Source organism: Staurois parvus, unplaced genomic scaffold (assembly GCF_062004578.1).
Source record: "Staurois parvus isolate SC_StPar_1 unplaced genomic scaffold, SC_StPar_1.0 ptg000289l, whole genome shotgun sequence".
Taxonomy (NCBI): Eukaryota; Metazoa; Chordata; class Amphibia; order Anura; family Ranidae; genus Staurois; species Staurois parvus.
This window is the reverse complement of record NW_028318085.1, coordinates 693,931-717,082: the sequence shown is the minus strand read 5'-3', so window position 1 is coordinate 717,082 and position 23,152 is coordinate 693,931. Positions and strand designations below refer to the sequence as shown.

Below are 23,152 nucleotides of genomic sequence, written 5' to 3'. Positions count from 1 at the left end.
GGTCAGTGGGAGGAACAGTGCCCCGTCCTCGGGGTCAGTGGGAGGAACAGTGCCCCGTCCTCGGGGTCAGTGGGAGGAACAGTGCCCCGTCCTCGGGGTCAGTGGGAGGAATAGTGCCCCGTCCTCGGGGTCAGTGGGAGGAACAGTGCCCCGTCCTTGGGGTCAGTGGGAGGAACAGTGCCCCGTCCTTGGGGTCAGTGGGAGGAACAGTGCCCCGTCCTTTGGGTCAGTGGGAGGAACAGTGCCCCGTCCTTGGGGTCAGTGGGAGGAACAGTGCCCCGTCCTTGGGGTCAGTGGGAGGAACAGTGCCCCGTCCTTGGGGTCAGTGGGAGGAACAGTGCCCCGTCCTTGGGGTCAGTGGGAGGACCCGTGCCCCGTCCTCGGGGTCAGTGGGAGGACCCGTGCCCCGTCCTCGGGGTCAGTGGGAGGACCCGTGCCCCGTCCTCGGGGTCAGTGGGAGGACCCGTGCCCCGTCCTCGGGGTCAGTGGGAGGACCCGTGCCCCGTCCTCGGGGTCAGTGGGAGGACCCGTGCCCCGTCCTCGGGGTCAGTGGGAGGAACAGTGCCCCGTCCTCGGGGTCAGTGGGAGGAACAGTGCCTCGTCCTCGGGGTCAGTGGGAGGAACAGTGCCCCGTCCTCGGGGTCAGTGGAACAGTGCCCCGTCCTTGGGGTCAGTGGGAGGAACAGTGCCCCGTCCTTGGGGTCAGTGGGAGGAACAGTGCCCCGTCCTTGGGGTCAGTGGGAGGAACAGTGCCCCGTCCTTGGGGTCAGTGGGAGGAACAGTGCCCCGTCCTTGGGGTCAGTGGGAGGACCCGTGCCCCGTCCTCGGGGTCAGTGGGAGGAACAGTGCCCCGTCCTCGGGGTCAGTGGGAGGAACAGTGCCCCGTCCTCGGGGTCAGTGGGAGGAATAGTGCCCCGTCCTTGGGGTCAGTGGAACAGTGCCCCGTCCTTGGGGTCAGTGGGAGGAACAGTGCCCCGTCCTTGGGGTCAGTGGGAGGAACAGTGCCCCGTCCTTGGGGTCAGTGGGAGGAACAGTGCCCCGTCCTTGGGGTCAGTGGGAGGAACAGTGCCCCGTCCTTGGGGTCAGTGGGAGGAACAGTGCCCCGTCCTTGGGGTCAGTGGGAGGAACAGTGCCCCGTCCTTGGGGTCAGTGGGAGGAACAGTGCCCCGTCCTTGGGGTCAGTGGGAGGAACAGTGCCCCGTCCTTGGGGTCAGTGGGAGGAACAGTGCCCCGTCCTTGGGGTCAGTGGGAGGAACAGTGCCCCGTCCTTGGGGTCAGTGGGAGGAACAGTGCCCCGTCCTTGGGGTCAGTGGGAGGAACAGTGCCCCGTCCTTGGGGTCAGTGGGAGGAACAGTGCCCCGTCCTTGGGGTCAGTGGGAGGAACAGTGCCCCGTCCTTGGGGTCAGTGGGAGGAACAGTGCCCCGTCCTTGGGGTCAATGGGAGGAATAGTGCCCGTCCTTGGGGTCAGTGGGAGGAACAGTGCCCCGTCCTTGGGGTCAGTGGGAAGAACAGTGCGAGTAAGAACAGGTACACAGATGTGATTGTGTTTGTGCTGGCCCTGCGTGTACATCCACTTCTATGGGCCGCCTGCATGCAGCTCTGAAGATGATGCATAGGCATCTTGCGAGCAGCTCTGCACAGAGGACAGGATTTTTTTGCCCATCTGAATGAACCCTTAGTTTCTAATGCAGGCCAGTATTTGGTACATTTTTATCATCCTACAGCAACTTAGATAACTAGAAAAGCTACAATTTCTGGGGAAATTGTGTGAAGTGCTCTTGCCTCCACCAGTAGTCTACAACTGGAGTGGGCGGAGTAACTGGGTGGAGTGGCTGGAGTAACTGTGAAAAGGTCAATGGGCGGCGTGAGTTGCAAACAAATGGTCATATTGTGAAAACTATCAAGACTATGGCTTAGCCGTGGATATTTTTAGTGGCAGCAGGGATAGCTGAACGTTTTGATATAAGGTTTGTGTAGGTGGGCTTGAAAATGAGGGAGTGATGGCAGTTTAGAAATCATGTCCTGATTTTTCTGCTCACACTCTAGCTTTTGTCAGCTCCCACTCTAGTTTTGAACATTCCACCATTCATTCCTATGGGACCAATTTCACCACAAAAACGCCGATATTTTGCGAACCATTCAGCGAAACGTTCCACAAAGTAATAGCTCACCAATTGGGAACAATCCGCACGTTTCGGTATATTACTGTCTATGTAGTGTAAAAACTGTGGGAGGAGTTAGGGTGGTAAATTTGGCTATAATAATAAGAATATATATGTGAGATAACAGGAAGTGGTCTTGCCATGCAAGAACACTTAGCCACTTCCCGACCGGCCGTTGCATATAAACGGCCGGACGGTGGCAGTGCAGGGTCGGGTGGCCGTTTATAAACGGCCTCCCTGCCCCCTGCTTGTGCGCACTCCCTGGGAGCGCGCAGCACCGCGATCCGGTGCACGCTGTGTCCTCCGGACACAGTGAAACACCGATCGTCGGACGGGACCTCTGTACGAGGTCCCGATCATGTGATCACCGATTGGACAATCAGTGATCACATGCAAACTAGTAAGCAAGATGTCACTTGTGACATCATTGCTTACTATGTGTGAAATCTGTGAATGATCACAGAGGTCACATGGTACAAGGCTATTCACAACAGCCTTGTACCATGTGACAAGCTGTGAACAATCACAGCTCACTCAGTACTTCTCAATGAGTGCAAGAATGCAGACAGAGAGAAGGAGAAATGATTGCTTTTACATCCTATATGGGTGTAAAAGCAATCAGTGTAGAAAAAAAAAAAAATCTTCATCACCCCCCACAAGTAGTACAGTGTCACCATGGTGACACTGTACTGCTAGGATGACAGTATGTAAAAAAAAATAAAAAAATAAAAAATAAAATAAAAATGTAAAAAAAAGTTGAAAAATTATAATTTTGGTTATAATTTAATTTGGATTTTTTTTACTAAAAAGATAACGGAATAAATTTTGGCAAAGATTTATGATGAAATATTATTTATTTGCAAAATTTTATAAAAAAACTTTTTTTTCAAAATTTTTGGACATTTTCATTTACATAGCAAAAAAAAATTAAAATCCCAGCGGTGAATAAACACCACCAAAATAAAGCTTTATCTGTGTCAAAAAAATGGTAAAAAATTCATTTGGGTACAGTGTTGCATGACCGCGCAATTGTCATTCAAAGTGTGATCGCGCTGAAAGCTGAAAATTGCCCTGGTCAGGAAGGGGGTAAAAGTGTCCGGTCTGGAAATGGTTAACAACATCTTACAGATAATACAGAGACATACTTCCAGCTGGTTACTCACCTCTAGAAGGTCATTACTTAATACTTCTGTCTTCTCAGCTCTGTAAGAAAAAGATGAAAAGCTGTGAGTACGTCTTCTAGGACTTGGCCTTTTCTAATAAGGTGCAAAAGTGCACAACATATAAAATATATAACCAAACAACGTCATATGTCCTGGGCTGACTGTTGCAACTTTTGTCTTCACTGAACTTATGTTTTACAGGTTACTCAGTGTGTACGCAGGTAATTAGTGTGCACATCAGAATGAACTTTCAGGGACTTTACAAGTCTACATGAATAAATTCTTGACATGTCTCAGCATAAAGCAAACTGTATCACAATCATAGTCAATCCAACCCCACTAACCATTAGAAAATCAAAATTAAAAATCTTTGCACAAAATTCTACAAGTGCATGGCCAGCTCTGGGCTCTGGATGATAAACAGTACAGAAGGGCATTACATTTTGATGCAGGATACATTACACATTTGTGTTCATTTAATACAGTGGTTCTCAACCTCCTAATGCCGTGACCCTTTAATACAGTTCCTCATGTTGTGGTGACCCCCAACTCCAATACTGCTGCTTTCAACACAGTAGCTGCTTTTAACAGAGTAGCTGCTTTCAACACAGTAGCTGCTTTCTACACAGTAGCTGCTCTTTACACATCGGAAATATGTGTTTTCTGATGGTCTTACTGAAATTTCAACCACCGAAAAAAAAACGGCTGTAAATGGCCCAATCGGCAAAATTCTGATAGGAAAAATGTAGCCGATACAGGTGCCGATACAGGGGACTGTGTGTACTGCAGATGTAAGCGGGCGGCTGAGAAAGGCCAGAGAGGAGCCGTGTATACAGTCACTATATGTCCGAAGCACTAGCCTACTGAACGACATATCAGATTGGATGTCACTCCACTTCCTAAAATTAAACCTTTCCAAAACTGAGCTCCTAGTTTTCCCCCCAGCCCGCGCCCCCCCGACTTCTCCATCAAGACCAACAACACCACCATCAGTCCCTCCCCGCAAGCCAGAGTACTAGGTGTCATCTTAGAATTCAATCTGTCTTTCCAGCCCCAATCGCAGACAAATTCATGTAGACTTCACCTCCGCAACATCTCCAAAATACGTCCGTCCCTAACTCCGGAAACCACTAAGCAACTCATTCACTCCCTTATCATATCTTGACTAGACTACTGCAACTCCCTCCTCGCCGGCTTACCTCATCACAGACTATCCCCGCTTCAGTCTATCCTGAACTCAGCGTCCAGACTCATCCACCTTACTAACCGCTCCGTATCCGCCACCCCTCTCTGCCATTCCCTCCACTGGCTTCCGATTGCCTAACGCATAAAATTCAAATTACGAACATTGACGTATAAAGCTGTTCATAATACTGCCCCAAACTACATCACCGACCTGATATCCATCTACCACCCAACACGCACTCTCTGCTCCTCACAAGATCTCCTTCTCTCTAGTTCCCTGGTCTCCTCCTCCCATGCCTGTCTCCAGGACTTTTCCAGAGCTTCCCCCATCCTCTGGAATTCCCTACCCCAATCCATCAGACTGTCACCTACCCTCCTCGCCTTTAGGCGCACCCTGAAAACCCATCTCTTCAGGGAAGCCTACCCCGCCCTCACCTAATTGCTGATCTCCTCCACTCTTCCTACCACTCCATCCCCCACAGCTATATCCTCCTGTACCACCATCCCCTCCCTTCTAGATTGTAAGCTTCAAGGAGCAGGGCCCTCGAACCCCTCGTGTATCGCACTGTATTGTTACGGTACTGTCTCGTGTACTGTCTCCCATTGTAATGTACTGCGCTGAGCAAACTGTTGGTGCTATATAAATACTGTGTAATAATAATAATGTCGGTTTCTAAATTTAATTACTGGCTTTTTTTTTTTCTTAGAGCAGAGTACATTTTGGCCTAAATTTACGACAAAAATTTGATTTTTTAAATTTTTTTACTGGGTATGTTTAATAGCAAAAAAGTCAAAAATATAGGGTTTTTTTCTCAAAATTGTCAGTCTCTTTTTATAGTGCAAAAAATAAAAAATTGCACAGGCGATCAAATACCACCGAAAAAAAAAAAAAAAGGACATAAATTTCATTTGGGTTCAGTGTTGCATGATCACGCAATTGTCAGTTAAAGTAACGCAGCACTGCAATGCAAAAAATGGCCTGGTCAGGAAAGGCGGTAAATCCTCAGGAGGGTTAGTGGTTAACCCCCTGACCCCGAGCGCACGCAAATATGCGGCCTCTCGGCGTCTGGACCTTAACACCGAGTGGATGCATATTTGCGTGCCATTAGAAAATACATATGGGCTGAGAGCGCGGTCCCAGCACATATGTCCGTGACTCACGGAAAGGTCCCGATCTCCCCTTGTGATTGGGACCTTTTCTGATCATGTGACGGAAAAATTACGGTGGTCACATGACCCTAAAACCTCTTCCGCCTACCTGCTTCTGAAACTCTTAAAGGGCCGGGAGGCGCTGGCGCTAAGAGGTTAAAGTCATTTCATAGGGTACAGGTAAGAAAATTGCATCATCTATGGACAACAGACGGTTTACAGCGGTTCTCCTGTGAGCTCTGGCCTTGCCAGCTTTATCAGGAATCTATCTCAGCTGCTTGACATGTTTACACATCCATTACTGAACATACGGGCCTATCCTACAAGGTCGCTGCAGAGAAGCAACCTGAATTTCAGGTTTGGTGGTCCTTTGCAGAGATTCCCTGAGGAGAAAGGAAGCTGGCGAAGGCCCACTGCTCAACATGGCTGCCGCAGCACTTCCTGTCCACATTCCAGTCCCATGACAAATGTGCTATTACCTACATGTGAAGTAGTTGGAGCAGGCCGGGGGCAGAGTCGGACGGAGGATGCAGAAACAATTCTCACACACGTATTAAGTTTCTGACAAGGCCTTGCTGTTTATTTATAATGTATGAGTTGTGTCATGGCTTTTCACTATGAAGGGTGCTCCGGTGGCACTCCGATACCATGACAAGGGTGGCGACTCATGCGCTGCAACATGCATCCCGCCTGGATCAAGTGATCTAAACGAACAAAAGAGGAATCCGAGGTATTTAAAATCAGTCTTCTGGGACAAGTCCAGGCATCAGGAGCAACCCATCCTTAATACGGCAGGGAGAACTACACAAGCTGTAATAACTGACAATACACCTTACATAATGCCTGCTTTAGGTCAGAGCACTATAAATGGCATTTTTGGCTTTCATTGTTGAAGAAATACACTTAAAAACTCAAACACAAAAATAACCAGAACTACTACTTGGCTATCTGCACCAACCAAACACTAATAAAAAGAATATTCCTGTTCTTGGAAGTTGCTGGAAAGTTAAAAGCATATCTAAAAACTTAAAAATGTAATATATTGCAGCTTTCCAGTCCCTTAGATGTGGTGGCCGGTTAGTCTTTTTTTCTGCTTTTTTTCACCTAGTGATCCTGCCAGTAACACACTTCCTGGCTCACCCTATGTTCACATCTGTGCGGGTGGTGCCGCTGCAGATCCGCACGAAAATCCGTGCAGCCGCACCACCCGCACAGAGGAATGCGGACCCACGGGTAGGTGCCATTAGTTCTAATGGCACGCCGCCCGCACTGGAAAACGCAACCGCACTGGGAACTAAAGGTTCCCGTGTGGGCTGCGTTTTCAGAAGTGCAGGGACGACTTCTCTGCGTGTCACGGGGGACGGGAGTCCATTCAAATAAATGGGCTCTTGTGCCTGTGCAAAAAGGTGGCCCGCACAGCCACATATATGTGAACCAGGGCTTAGAAGTCTGGATTCCAGATGAAGATACAATGGAGACACCTTTGGTCAGCAGCATTGTCAGTGTGGGGGGAGGGTAGTGTTAAGCAGGCCATACATGGCTCGAATTCCGAACGATTTTTCGATTGAAAACATAGTTCGTTCTGTAATCAGATGGTGCCACCAATGATTTCGAAAATCGGTCCTTTTTCAAAAATTTTCCAGCATGCCCAATAAACGAAATGGGGAGAAATCATGAAAATCAGCCAGTGCCATTGCCCCACTAACGGGAGAAACCACGAAAATCGGCCAGTGCCATTGCCCCACTAACGGGAGAAACCACGAAAATCGGCCAGTGTCATTGCCCCACTAACGGGAGAAACCACGAAAATCGGCCAGTGTCATTGCCCCACTAACGGGAGAAACCACGAAAATCAGCCAGTGCCATTGCCCCACTAACAGGGGAGAAACCACGAAAATCGGCCAGTGCCATTGCCCCACTAACGGGAGAAACCACGAAAATCGGCCAGTGCCATTGCCCCACTAAAAGGGGAGAAATCACGAAAATCAGCCAGTGCCATTGCCCCACTAACAGAACGAAAATCGGCCGATTATATTCTTAGGTCCGATTTTCGAACAAAAAAAGTTTGAAAATCGACCCGTGTATGACTGGCCTAAGACTCACTGGCATATTTAGATGCACTCACAAACTGAAACCAAACTCCAGCTAACGCTCCATGCACAGAGGGCGTTTTAATGCGCTGGTAACGTTAACGGTGTAAAGTCACGTTAAAAATTTTAGTTTTGCAGCTTTTTTAGCGTTTTTTTGCATTAGCATTTAGCTGCTTTTTATTGTTAAAAAAACAAAAAAGTCCAAATACACCAGTTTGCTGCATTTTACCCTGTTTTGCAGCGTTGGAGCATTTTTTACAGCTAAAAAACTCCTCTAGAATCCCACTAGTTCTGGACTTTTTTTCCAGCCAAGAGATGCCCGTCAAAAAACGCTGATTCCAGTCTATGTGTCCATGGACACATAGGATAACATGCTGGGGGGTTTACTGGCTGTAGAAAAAAAAAAAGCCAAAAGCCAAAAACAGCCGCTGTAAAAATGTCCAGTGTGCATGAGGACTAATTCTTTATAAGCAAGTACAGCAACGGTTTTTTTTTTTCTTTTGGGTTAAAGGTTTTACATAAATAAAAGCCAACCATTGTATTCACCCTGAGGTCATCACAGAGGACAAGGGGGCACTCTCTACGTCTGGAGGAAAAGAGATTTAATCTCCAAATACGGAAAGGTTGCTTCACAATGAGAGCTGTGAAAATGTGGACTAGAGTTGGTTCTGGCCAGCTCAGTAGATTGCTTTAAAAAAAAAAAAAAGGCCTGGATTATTTCCGAGATACACAGAATATAACTGGATACTAGGTACAGTTGATCCAGGGAATATCCAATTGCCCCCGATCAAGAGGAAATTTTTTCCCCTGCTGGAGCAAATAGGACCATGCTTTGCTGGGTTTTTTTTTTTTTTTTATTTCCTCTGGATCAACTGTGGGTATCAGATTACAACTTTTTTTTTGGCTGGACTGGATGGACTTTTGTCTTTTTTCAGCCAGACTATGTAACTATGTAAGCAGCCCTGTCAGTGGTTTTCCTCAACCCACTAACTGCCACTTTTCCCAGACAAACAGAAGTTAAAAAATAACAGACTTCATGGTTGGATCACCAGGTTGAAATAAAGGAAAACAGCCCATAAAAGAAACATAGAACTAGTAAGCTGAAATAAAATACTTTTTTGGGTATAATACCACTTTAACCCCTTCAGGTAGGATGCTGAAATGCAATCATGTTTTGGGGGGGGCTATGTATATTAAATTCGTTTTTTGCACAGCATGCCTGCAATAAATGCACATTTCCCCATGGATGAGCGTGGGGTTGTGTGGACACAGGAGAGCTCTAAATTTATGACAGGATCAACAGTTTTTAGGGGTTTTTTTCACTCCTCAAAATGCTTTAAATGGTATACCAACCCCATCTTTCCCAGCCCCGATGTCCCTGTAACAGGATCTTTACACCTGGGAGCCTGATCACATAACCTATTGACACAGTAGTCACATGATCAGGAGACAGTCCAGCTGGCTTCTGATCATTACTAGAGACCATGAGCTGTCTATGACAGCTCAGTCACTGCGCATTGAGCGCCCTCTCAGTACAGAAACCTCACTGATGCATATCACATGGGTAGCAAGAGGTTAAACATACCAAATAGAGTGGACCAGAGCAAAATAAGAAAAGTCCATTGTTATGGTTTTTATACACTTTAGGCCCCATTCGCACTTGCAAATGGGGCTGCTGCCAGCTACATACAGGAGACACAGCAGGAAAGGGACGTTCCCGGTGCTTAGGTGAGGGTGGCGGCCCCATTGAACGCAATGGGAGGCTGTCAGATCCAGCAGCTAATCATGGCCGCTCTTATGTATGTATTCACTCATGAATGCAGCTAATCTGCATACAGGACTAATCATCGCAGGTAAACGTTCCATGGGTGAATACATGCAAGTGTCTACGATTAGCTGTGGGAGTTACCAGCTTCCCATGGCTTTCTATGGGGCTGCCACCCTCAGCTAATCGCCGGCAGCTCCCCCTCCATGGGTTTCCTTCATGTAGTTGGTAACATCCCCATTCGCAAATGTGAATGGGGTCTTGGTGAAAGTCGCTCACATTGAATGGCCCTTGGTGACCCTAATGCATAATAAAAAAGGAACCTGCACTACTTTGGACAACACAACATAGGTACAAGGGTGGGTAAGACTCCCTTTAATGGTGATGTAAATGTGTGTGTATTTTTTTTATTTATTTCAAGTACTTATATAGCGCTGTCAATTTACACAGCACTTTACATATATATTGTACATTCACATCAGTCCCTAACCCTCAAGGGGTGTACAATCTAAGGTCCCAAACGTACATTCATACATACACATACTAGGGCCAATTAGACAGGAGCCAATTCACCTACATGTCTTTGGAGTGTGGGAGGAAACCGGAGTACCCGGAGGAAACCCACACAGACACAGGGAGAACATGCAAACTCCAGGCAGGTGGTGCAGTGGTTGGGATTCGAAGCAACAACCCTAGTATTGACAGGCGAAAGTGCTAACCATTTAGCCACTGTGCTGCCCATTTGGCTCACCCTCGCCCTTATGACAGTGCTGTGATTGGTCCAATGTTATTATAGGACAGTGCTGTGATTGGTCCAATGTTATTATAGGACAGTGCTGTGATTGGTCCAATGTTATTATAGGACAGTGCTGTGATTGGTCCAATGTTATTATAGGACAGTGCTGTGATTGGTCCAATGTTATTATAGGACAGTGCTGTGATTGGTCCAATGTTATTATAGGACAGTGCTTGATTGGTCCAATGTTATTATAGGACAGTGCTGTGATTGGTCCAATGTTATTATAGGACAGTGCTGTGATTGGTCCAATGTTATTATAGGACAGTGCTGTGATTGGTCCAATGTTATTATAGGACAGTGCTGTGATTGGTCCAATGTTATTATAGGACAGTGGAGGAGTCCATAGCCTTGTGTAAGCCCAGACAAGCCAGCAACTTACACAGGGATTTCTGTCCTTGGTCCCAGAAGAAAAATAGAGCGGGGCAGGATTGCAGAGAAGAGTATATGGTGCTAAGAGGGCGAGTGTGGTGAAGCAGACCTTTTATCCCTTTCCTTAAAAAGATACTTCGGTCCCCCTTAAATGTTGCCTCCCCCCAGTGCCCCCATCCTTGATAATCTGGTACAGATGTGCTGCAGGGCTCCACCTGTGACACATCTGAACATACGCAATGATTTCCAGACACGCTTAGATCTGGGACGTCCATACCGTCTAAATACATATGTGGGAAAGCCCCCGCACATGCTTATCTGGAACCCACGCATGTACATAAATGCCAAAATAATCTTACCAGGGGCCCCCGTTGTGTTTTTGCACGTGTGAGATTCCACGAACTGCTTCCTAGAATGTTTATGTCAGGTATCCCAAAAGGGACTTTACAGGATCTTGGGCATGCACAAAAAAGCCACGGGGGTCTCTGCCTGGTCCCACAGACCCGGGAAAGACCCCGTGGTGTATCTGTACATGTGCTGAATCTTGATTCAAGATGGTGCTGCTGGAGATGAGCAGTGCAGGGAGAACTTTGCCTACAAGCAAGACAGCACTAGACTAGTATGGTTTTTTGTTTGTTTGTTTTTTTTATACAGGGACAAGGGATAGAACATTTCATTTTAGATCGGTAGGGTAGCATTCCCATTTGTGAAATTTTTACTTGGCCCTGCATCTGCAAAGAAAGGGTCAATTAGATCCACTTGTCTCTAGAAAACCTGAAAAGTACAAGCAATAGGCAATTTTGTTTTGCATGGCCTAACCCTATAAATAAACCCAAAGTTGTCCAGTAGTTAGGTCTGGTAAAAAACAGAGGAAATGAAGAGATAATATGTTCCAAAGTTTAACCTTTTGAAGCATAAAGAGCCCTCATCTCTCTCCCTGTCCAGCATGACTCAGTGGTAAAACATTCCACCTTCCTGTTCAGGCTTCTGCTGGAAACCTGGAAGATATTCCATATCTCCTGTAAAATCTCCCCAATTTGGGTATCTGGTGGCAGGATTATGTACAGTAGGGAAGGCCTACTTTATGATCTGTGAATTCAGAAACAGTTAATGTACCATGCTGACTGCAAGGTCCAACGCGCTGTGCTAAATGCTATTTATATGCAGAAGAAAACTATGTGCTCTAGTATGTTTTATGGCTGAGAAAGTGACCTAAAAGGGCAATAATTAACCAGTAATAAAGGCAAGGACTTGGTTTTCACCGGAGTTCAGGTTAGGTATAAAACCCTCACAATCCTGTCCTGACAGCCTGGGATAGGGGCAGAGCGTTTAGTGGTACCCATAGATTGCGCCAACACCTTCATTATCAAAAATGCTTGTTAAAGGTCAACTCCTGACAAAACTTTGTTTCTTTTTGTTTTGGTTTTTTTTTTTAAAGAGTGGGGAAGAGTTAGGTTCCATGTACACGGGACATTTGGAAAACTCTTCTGAACGATGGAAACTGACTGCTGGACAACGCAGATTAAAAAACGTCTGTTTAACCTCGTTTACATTTAGAAGCATTTTTTTTTTTAAAGATAACCTCAGGAGACCTTCCAAAATGCCCAGAATGCACTGAAAAACAGTAAAAAATTAAGTATTTCAGACATTTTGAGAGGAATAGAGCGAGCTGAAGCAGAGAGAGCAGTATGTGTTGAGATGACCTGTCTTTTCTGGTTGTATTCACTATGGATCCCATCATGAGCATAATGCGGCACGTTCTACCATTTTTTTCCTTCACGCGAAACCTGGAACTGACTGCGCTGGTGTACCGGGTCCATTTGAATACATGGAAAACATTTTGCCTGCATTTCTGATGATGAAAAAAGGCTCTGGACAGCATCTGGACATGGAACAGTTAAAAACCGCTTCTAAACGCAAACGCTTATAAACGAGGTTAGCCACGTTTATAAGCGTTTGGAACACTGATAAAATCTACTCCCAAATTACATCAACGATCTTGTCTCTAAATATCACCCTAACCGTACTCTCTGCTCCTCGCAAGACCTCCTGCTCTCTAGCTCCCTTGTCTCCTCCTCCCATGCTCGTATCCAGGACTTTTCTAGAGCTTCCCCCATCCTCTGGAACTCTCTACCCCAATTTATCAGACTATCGCCTACTCTGCTCCCTTTTAGGCAATCTCTGAAAACCTCTCTTCAGGGAAGCCTATCCTGCCTTCAGCTAATAATGGAATCTCCTACTCTTGCAACCAGTTCATCCCCCATAGTTACTACCTTTTGTACCACTAGCCCCTCCCTCCTAAATTGTAAGCTCCAAGGATCAGGCCCTCCTAACCCTCTTGTATTGAACTGTATTGTCTCCCGTTATATTGTAAAGTGCTGAGCAAACTGTTGGCGCTATACAAGTCCTGTATAATAATAATAATACTCCTGAACACAAGTTTGGTGCGTTACAAAAAAACGACTGTAAACTCAACTACCTGTAAACTGTAAACGACTGTAAATGACATAGTGTACATGGACACATAGGAAAACATTAGGGCATGGGGCAGCACAGTGGCTAAATGGTTAGCACTTCCGCCCGGCAGTACTAGGGTCGTCGGTTCAAATCCCATCCACAGCACCACCTGCCTGGAATTTGCATGTTCTCCCTGTGCCTGCGTGGGTTTTCTCTGGGTACTCCGGTTTCCTCCCACACTCCAAAGACATGCTGGTAGGTTAATTGGCTCCTGTCTAAATTGTCCCTAGTATGTATATGTATGAATGTGAGTTAGGGACATTAGATTGTACGCCCCTTGAGGGTTAGGGACTGATGTGAATGTACAATATATATGTAAAGCGCTGCGTAAATTGATGGCGCTATATAAGTACCTGAAATATATAAATAAATTAGGGAGAGTTCAGGGACTGCTAAAAAAAAAAAAAAAAAAAAAAAAAAAACGCAGAAAAGCTATTGAACATGAGTTTATCAGCTGCAGTGTACATGAACCCTTAGAACCTCCTATTTTCTTGGATGAGAGGACATACTGTACTATAGGTGTTGAATTACAAAAGGCAAATCGGCTGTTCACGGAAATTGAACTTTTCAAAGGGATTTGCACCCATAACTTAGAGAATCTCTGCTAACGTCCATCAGGTATCTGCAAGTAAAAATGTATTGAAACGTCAGACTTCACCACATTTAGGCCACTTTGCAAAGAGAACGGCCCATTTGCTTTTAGTAAATAAATCCCATTGCCTTGCTTCTTGTCTGGGGGTTAGGACAGGGAGGGGATGTAAAATCTTTGTAAAAGGGATGGGTACAACATGTGGTTGGGTTAGCCACTTTCTGAGGTTATTACTGCTGTCAATGTTTTTCCATCTTGGTGACCACTTCACAAAAAAACCCACACCCGTGTCCCAAAAAAAAAAAAAAGTTTGAATGTCAATTCATTGGTGTCCACTAAAAATAAATCAAACTCATTTTCAAATTTGTATGCCTTTGTGTGTCCAACATTGTACATAAAACCATTTGAACAAAGCCTCCAGACATCTACTAATGAAAAGTCACACAGCCTTATTGCCTTGGAGCCCTACTGACCTTTAGACATAAAAAGCAGAAGTGAAACATTTAAAAACTTTCATGCAACACCTTTCCGATTTCACGAGAGTACAATTTCCTATATCTATTATACAATCTGCTATACCTGGATGTTTATTTAGCTTATTGATTTTTTTTAAAGCATAATCAAAATTGAAAATCATATACAGTACATGAATCTCTTCTGCAATGCATTAACCTGGAAGAGGTATTTTGTCACTTCCAGGTACAGAGCTGTCATTGTGGACAGGTAAAACGTTAATCAAGCAAGATCTGTGCTCTATTAGCTGCAGTGGAGGGCAGATGAGAAAATATGGATCTAATAGACTCCTGGGGGTTTATTTACTAAAGCTGGAGAGTCCAAAATCAGACTCCCTTATGCATAGAAACCAATCAGCTTCCAGGTTTCATTGCCAAAGCTTCATTGAACAAGCTGAGGTTAGAAGCTGATTGGTTTCTATGCAGAAGGGAGTCTGATTTTGGACTCTCCAGCTTTAGTAAATAAACCCCCTGATGTCTCCATAAACAGGATTTTTCATCTGCCCATGTTATTACATGAGGGGCTTGTTTGCCCTCTAGCAATAAAGTTAAATGGAAAAATAACTAAAGTCTTTTTTTCCTGTTAATTAAACATGCCATTGGTTTTGCACAGAGCAGCCCGCATCCTCCTCTTCTTGGGTCCCCTGCCAGGGCGTTCCTGGCCACTCCCTCCTGTTGGGTGCCCTCACAGCAAGCAGCTTGCTATGGGGGCACCAGATCAGGTGCACTACCGAGCCATGGCTCTGCATGTCCATTCACACACAGGGTCACGGCTCGATTCGGGAACCTTCCTCTCCTCATTGGCTCACTGGCTGCGATTGACAGCAGCAGGAGCCAATGGATCCCACTGCTGCCTCAGCCAATCAGGAGTGAGAGTCCCCGGAGAACCAAGGCTCTCGTGAACTTCGCTGATTCAGGATGTGGTTCAGGTAAGTTTTAGGAGGGGCTGCCACACACAGGTTTTTTACCTTCATGCATAGAATGCATGAAGGTAACACTTTGAGCCTTTGAACCGCTTTAAACAGTTGTAATAAAATAAAAAAAAAATTTAAACCTGCCATCCCGCATATTACATGCGACTGCAAATGCATGCATAGGGCGTGTACAGGTAAGTAAACAGTAACTGCGTTATATGTGAGGTACTGTAATAATTTGGGGGGCATAATTTAAGGTCAACTTTAAAATGATAACCTATAAAAACTTTTAAAGCATCAATTATGAACAATTTTGGGTACTGTCAGTTTCTGTCATTTCACAAGTGCATGCACTGCATGTTTGGTATCTCTTTACTCAACACATCCTTATCCTTCATATGTTATACAAAATGGGTATAATATTGTGTTTGTGTATAATAAAATGAATGGTCGTATATAATTTTCCTGAAAATAATAATTTGATAAACAGTTGCCAAATACTGCGTGAAATAAAAGATTTTAACTGCCACAATTATATTCTATGAGGCCTCTGCTTTCAGAAAATGTATAATTGTTTAGGTAATTTCCTAGAAAAAAAAAGGCAGATTTATTTAATAAGTATGCGAAAAATAAAAATATTGCCATGGTAGAAAAGTAATGAAATAATTGCCAATTTCAGCCCAACTCCAAGAAAATAAAAAACCATATCCCTTGCAGTGAGACTGTGCTCATTCCTTTTGTCCAGAGAAGAGAAACTGTTTCACTTACTTGATCCTCTACTCCCCTGGCTTGTGGTACCGCCACGTGATCTGGCAGTGGACTCTACCTTGGCGTTTTCAAGTCCAGAGCATGGCTAGGGACCCTGCTTTGGTCTTCATGACATCAGAACCCCAGACCAGTAGAGCATGGGGGTGCAGATGCTGCAGGGGCTGATCTAGCTGCAGGGAAGAGCGGAGGATCAGGTGAGTAAAGTGATTTTTTGTTCCCCTAGACACAAATGAGCCCTTTCTCCACTGACCACCAATGTAAGAAAGAATTTAATTGACTACCAATGTAACGGGGCCCTTCAATGGCCAACAGTGTAGAGGGGGAGGGCACTTTACCACCGGCCACCAACATATTAACGATTTCTCCACTGCCCACCAATGTGAGAGAACACTACAATTTTTCCTAGTGCCGTTCTTTTATGGCCATCAATAAATGTTAAATGCCATAGTGACTGACCATAACTGTGTCATGTAGAGTGGTCCTGGGTGTCAAATATGATAAGAATGCCACATTCATTATTCTTAAATGTACTCTAGAATATCAACTTACTGTTTAAGCAAATGTACCATAGGCGAATGCAAATCCATAGTAATTATTATGCAATGAGTAGTACAAGCGCCTAAGTATATAGGTAACAAGCTGCTGTGCACAAAGAAAGGTACCAATATCACCCTAAGAAGTAGCAATGTATATATAAAAAGTGCAGCGCTCGATATTAAAACCAATAAAATTAAAATAAGTCCTTATTAGATGGTAAATATATATATACATATAAATTCAAAAGATAGTCCAGCAAATCAAAATAAAGATACAAGTGCTCAGGTGACTTAAAAGTCCGGTATCTGTGCGACGATAAAGCAATGCGCACTCACCGGACGTGCATAACAAATGTTTTTTTGTGTATAAACAATCCAGATGTCCTCTGATAGTGGGTGGTCCTCCCTCTGTTTGGTAGGAGGCTGGTGGTCCTCTTCCACTAGGGGTCCCCCTATATGATCCTGGTAGGTAGTATCCCTCTGGTTAGGTTGGGTAGCAGTAATCCGTCCCGGGAGTGTGTCTGTGGACTAAAGTACTCCCCTACCAGAGCAATGTATATTGGAGTGCCATACCAGACTGTCCGGGACTCGCTCACACCCATTGCTGATAAGCCAAAGTCGGCGATCCTCACATGTCCAACGCTATCCAGCAGACAGGGTGCTGCGAGTTCAGTGCAGAGATGCAGCAGGGAAAAGATGCACCGACAGCGTCTGTCTTTAGAGGGTGGAATGCGGCCTGGCAAGTCCAGTCCCAAAGGGGACTCTGCCACTATCGCTTTCCCTGACAGATGGGCGCACTTTCCTACTCTAGCCACTTCACAAAAGCTCACCAAAACCTGGAAGCTGGAGCTGATAAAGCCTCTTCTGACTCAAGATGGCCGTAGAGGTCACCTGGATGCTGAATTATTAGCTGGGGTTCCCTAGAACCAGAAAATTACATCATGGGTTGCTCTGCATTAAAAAGTTTTAGAAAGTTCCCCACTTCCCCCTTACATTTGTAGCCTGGAATAATCAAGTTGATAAGATCTAAGCCCCCAAAAAATGAGTGCATCAATAGAGGAGTTGCCCCCAAAAAAGTTTGGGGTAAAGGGCTGGCGTAGATTGTCCTGGCCCTGCACACACTACTGTTGCAATGCTAGCTGTGATAAGAAACTATTTCAGCTTGTTATTCATATACGAGCCATACATGCCATTCCTGACTGGAAGAGAAAGGTTTGTCCGGAATACACTGACCAGCCATAACTTTATAACTGCTGACAAGTGAAGAACATTGATTATCTTGTTACAGTGGGATCTGAAAGTCAGTGAGATAAACAAGGCAGATTATTATTATTATTATTTCAGGTACTTATATAGCGCCGTCAATTTATGCAGCACTTTACATATATATTGTACATTCACATCAGTCCCTAACCCTCAAGGGGCGTACAATCTAAGGTCCCTAACCCTCAAGGGGCGTACAATCTAAGGTAGATGCTGAACATGTGGTACCTTTGTAATGTACAGCGCTGAGCGAACTATTGGCGCTTTATAAATACTGTATAATAATAATAATAATGTGTTAAAAGCAGAAAAAATGGGAATTGCAGTTTGTTGTGTATGGGGCTGCATAGCCACATACTGGTCAGAGTGCCCTTGCTGACCTGTGTCTACAGCCAAAATTGCCTACAATGGGCACGTAAGCATCAGAACTGGACCACAGAGCAAGGAGGAAAGAAGGTGGCCTGGTGTGATGAATCACGTTTCTTTTACATCATATGGATGGCCAAGTGCATTTGGATTGCTTACCTGGAGAAGAGATGGCACCAGAATGCAGTATGGGAAGGCGGCAAGCCAGTGGAGGCAGTGTGATATTTTGGGCAATGTCCAACTAAAAAAAAACTTGGGTCCTGCCATTCATGGGGATGTTACTTTGGCACCTAACCATTTCATGGAAATGGAATTCCCTGATGGCAGTGGCCTCTTTCAGCAGGATGTGCCCTACCACACTGCAAAAATGGTTCAAGAATGGTTTGTGGAACACAACAATGAGTTTGAGGTGTTGACTGGGCCTCCAAATTCTCTGGATCTCAATCCAATTGAGCACCTGTGGGACAAGCAGGAAAAGCAAGTCTGATCCATGGATGCCCCACCTTGCAATTTCAGGGTTTAAAAGATTTGCTACTGACAGCTTGGTGCCAAATACCAGAGCACACCTTCAGAAGTCTAATGGCATCCATGCCTCGATGAGTCAGAGCAATTTTGGTGGTAAAAAGGAGGAACCTACACAATATTAGGTGGGCGGTCAATGTTATGGCTGATCGGTGTACATACATGACTGTTTACCACAATTTATATGGATCATTGTAATGTTCCTTGCTATTGGGTGTCTATATTGAAATGTATTAATTTGGCAATGTTATGGGCAGAAGCCATTTATGGTTTTCTTTGTATTTCTGTGCTGGACATGGCTCTAGGAGCCACTAATGCATACTCAATAGCAGGATACTTCCACCTCAATTTTTGGTAATTTGAAGAACTGACAGAGGACGATTGTTAAAATTGGACCATATGTCTGATTGTTTTCCTGTTTTTTTTTTTCAGTACTAAAAGCTGTTTTCAATAAACTACTTAATTTAAAAGTAAAAAAAAAAGTTTGAGAAAGGCTGATTTATAGGGCCCCGGACTAAGCCCCATCAGAGCAAGAAATGCGTCAGGGAGGAGCCCGTGTCCAGCAGGATGTTCCTCTTGATAAAAAAAAGTGTTATACAAAGCAGCAAAAAGCAGTTGTATAGGCTATTTATTATACTTTAGAATTATCTACATAATATTAGGGGGTTATGGCTCCAGCCAAAGCATACGGGTTTACAAAATTTGTACACAATTTATTCGTGCTTACTATTCATAATTAAACACACAAGACATATACATTATTCATATATAAACAAATGAAGCCAGGACCTCTGCTGCATGGATTGTTACCGAGACGGAGAGACATCCTGTTGCGAAACACATTCCTTCGTGTTTGCAACACCAGATAACATTTTGTTATAAAGTTTGTAAACTTCAGGCACAGAAAGTCAATAAGGCAGAATGGAAATGACTTTGGCTCTCACGTAACACGCACCAGCGGTCTGTATAAAGAGATCTTACACCATATGTTGATGAAAACAGAGATGGCGCACAGCTGTACAGCAGCAGCTAACAAGACTAAGGCTCCATGTACACGGGACACTTCTGAACGATGGAAACTGACTGCTGGAAAATGTAGGTTAAAAAAACGCCTGTTTAGCCGCGTTTGCATAACGAGTTTTTGCGCGTTTGTGTTTAGAAGCGTTTTTTAAAGATAAGCACAGGAGAACCTCCCAAATGCCCAGAATGCACTGAAAAGTGGTAAATTATTAACTATTTCAGACTGTTTCAGAGAAATACAGAGAGCAGAAGCAGAGACAGAAGTATGTGTTGAGATAATTAGGTGTGAGATGATCATTAACATTTCTTTTCTTTCCAAGGGTGGGAAAGGTGTCTGGTGGAGGGAGTCATTAACCACTTGAGCTCCTGAGGATTTACCCCCCTTAATGACCAGGCCTCTTTTTGCTACTCGGCGCTGCACTAATTCAACTGATAATTGCGCGGTCATGCAATGCTGCACCCAAACGAAATTTACGTCCTTTTTTTCACACAAATAGAGCTTTCTATCGGTGTAATTTGATCACCTGTGCGCTTTTTATTTTTCACGCTATAAACAAAAAAAGGCCAAGAAAAACAATATTTTTTACTTTCTGCTATAAAAAATATATAGTAAACTCAAAGTTGGTTATAAATTTTGGCCAAAATGTATTCTTCTCCATGTTTTTGGTAAAAAAAAATCCCAATAAGTGTATTTTGATTGCTTTGTGTGAAAGTTATAGTGTCTACAAACTATGGTATAAATACTGCAATTTACACCATTTTTCTGCTATACAGCGCTGCGCTAGTTTAACAGACAATTGCGCGGTCATGCAATACGGTACATAAATGAAATTTACATCCTTTTTTTCCCCACAAATTGAGCTTTCTTTTGGTGGTATTTGATCGCCTGTGCGGTTTTTATTTTTTGCGCTATAAAAAAAAAGGCTGACAATTTTGAGGAAAAAAAAAAAACAATATTTTGGACTTTTTGCTAGAAAACATGTCCAGTAAAAAAAAAAATGCAAAAATCAAATTTAGTCATAAATTTCTGCCAAAATGCATTCTGCGACATGTCTTTGCTAAAAAAAAAAACCCAATACGTGTAAATTAATTGGTTTACGTGAAAGTTATAGCGTTTACAAATGGCGGGAAAGATACGGGGATTTTTAATTTTTATTTATACTAATAATGGCGCCGATCAGCGACATATAGCGGCAATCAGTGACATATGGCGGCGACCAGCGACTTATGGCGGGACTGCGGCAGACATTTTGACACGGGGGGGGGGAACTGACTTGGGGTCACTGACATCCCCAGTGACACCAATACAGTGATCAGTGAAAAAAAAACACTGAAACTGTACTAATGTCACTGGGGAGGAAGGGGTTTACATTACAACTAATGGCACCCGCCCGCGGGTCCACAATTCTCTGTGCGGGTGGTGCAGCTGCATGGATTTTCGTGTGGCTCCGCAGCGGCACCACCCGCACATATGTGAACCGGGGGTCACAAAATGAATGTAAAAAACGAACATGAAGCCAAATGGGTTAATGTCACACAACTTGAGGACTGTGATGATGGTGCCCGGTGGGAAATCTGACACGTTTCGGGAGTTGAACTCCCTTTTTCAAAACTAAGATGATAGAGAATGCCCATGCCACATATATAAGAAGAATAACTGATTGAAATCATCACCACACCCCCTCCACGGAAAATATTATTATTATTATTATACAGGATTTATGTAGAACCAACAGTTTGCTCAGCGCTTAAATAGCCCCACTGCTGGGTCCTAAAGCTATTTGCTGCATGCTTCACTTCCACGAATTAAGTGAATGGAAATAAATTATGCTTGTACAAAGATGTGTGCAAACAATGAACTGTATGCCGCAAGCATAAACGATATGATATATTTTAAGTATAACTAAAGGCATTTTTTTTTTAGTTTTGGATAGAGTGGAAAGGGATTAGAAAGCTGCTTTTATTGCAATTTGTGCTCAAATTCCAAATTTTGGGTTGTCCCCAGAACAGTAATAGAGGGGAAATATTCCAATGGGGACACTAGTTCTGGTGACCTGGGGAGCTGCAAAAAATTTCCTTAACCGCTTCCCGACCACTCTATAGCAGAACTACTGCTACAGGGCAGCAGGGCTGTGCAAAATCATGTGTATATATATATGATTTTGCATCTCCAGGGTAGGGGGCGCGCGGGAATGGGTAAAGGGAAATTAATGATTGCTAATGACAACATGAACCAATGATCATACGTTGCATACTGATATATATATATATATATATATATATATATAGATAGATATATATATATATATATAGATATATATATATAGAGGAAGCCTTTCAACCAGTACTACTATTTGGCTATCTGCACCAACCATACACTAATAAAAGGAATATTCCTTTTCTTGGAAGTTCCTGGAAAGTTAAAAGCATATCTAAACTTAAAAACAAAAATGTAATATATAGCAGCTTACCAGTTCTTAGCATCCTTGGCCATGCGGGATCTCCTGCATGGTGAGGGTTGGGGAAAGATCTGGCAACCTACCCTGTAAAAATAATTGCTAAGGGAATGCATGGAAAATGTCGCTTACGAGTGACAGTCCATGCAATCGCCAAGGGTCGGATACGACTGAATGGATAGAGACCAGTTCTTAGATGTTGTGTCTGCATTTGGTTTTTTTTTTTTTTTAGGTGGTCTTCCTTTATTTTCTGGCTTAAACAAATTCCACCAAGCAGGTCAAAAGGTGAGTCAAGTAGACCTTCAACGTGAATATACAGACAATATTTCCAGGATGCCCTAGGCGCCGACTAATTTTACTGGCTGCCATTTGTGACACCCCAGTTATTAAACTTCTGGAGACAAACTGAACATAACCCCGCCACTATAAATAGGAAATGGACACAAACTCTTGGCCGTGACCCTGGTCACTTCCTGAGCAAAGGAGGCTGTTGGGAGAAGCTAGGAGGGAGCCAAAGATGGGAAGACGCGTTTTACCAGGATCTCCGCTCCAACATTACAAACAGCTAGATCAGCTAGGACAGCCGAGGTCAAAAGAGTCGTAAGACAAACAAAATAAACAAAAACTGAAAACACACAAAGAATGAGGAAAGATGAAGACCTGAAATTCAAGCTGTTTCCAGGTGCTTCTCCTTCACCGAACACACCAAAATAGCCGTATAGTCATAATGTTTTCATTTCTCCTTCCTGTTTAATTAGAAGAGCATTTGGCCATCCTGAGAAAAGTCTATACTTGGAAGGATGAATTAAAAATGGGAGCTGTGTGCTTTTTAAAGTCCAATTCCAACCCAAAAAAATAAAAAATAAAAGACAAAAAATGGGTAATAACCCCTTTCAGGTTTGTATTGCCCTGGAAAATTAGCTTTCACCTTACTTTTAGTGCTGGTGACCATATAGGAAGGGAGCTCCATCCAAGGAGATGACCCTTTCCCCTTTCCACTGCCTGT

At 44.1% G+C, this 23,152-nt stretch overlaps 1 protein-coding gene across 3 annotated transcripts in view; it reads right to left on the bottom strand.

Annotated features, from left to right (window-relative positions):
• ARHGAP17 (Rho GTPase activating protein 17) overlaps positions 1-23,152 on the bottom strand; it is a 181,583-nt gene that overhangs the window by 68,649 nt on the left and 89,782 nt on the right. For all 3 annotated transcript variants that reach the window (XM_089682415.1, XM_089682416.1, XM_089682414.1), the window contains exon 2: positions 3,327-3,366. In XM_089682415.1, coding sequence (XP_089538541.1) covers positions 3,327-3,366 — 40 coding nt within the window. The remainder of the gene's footprint in view (positions 1-3,326; positions 3,367-23,152) is intronic.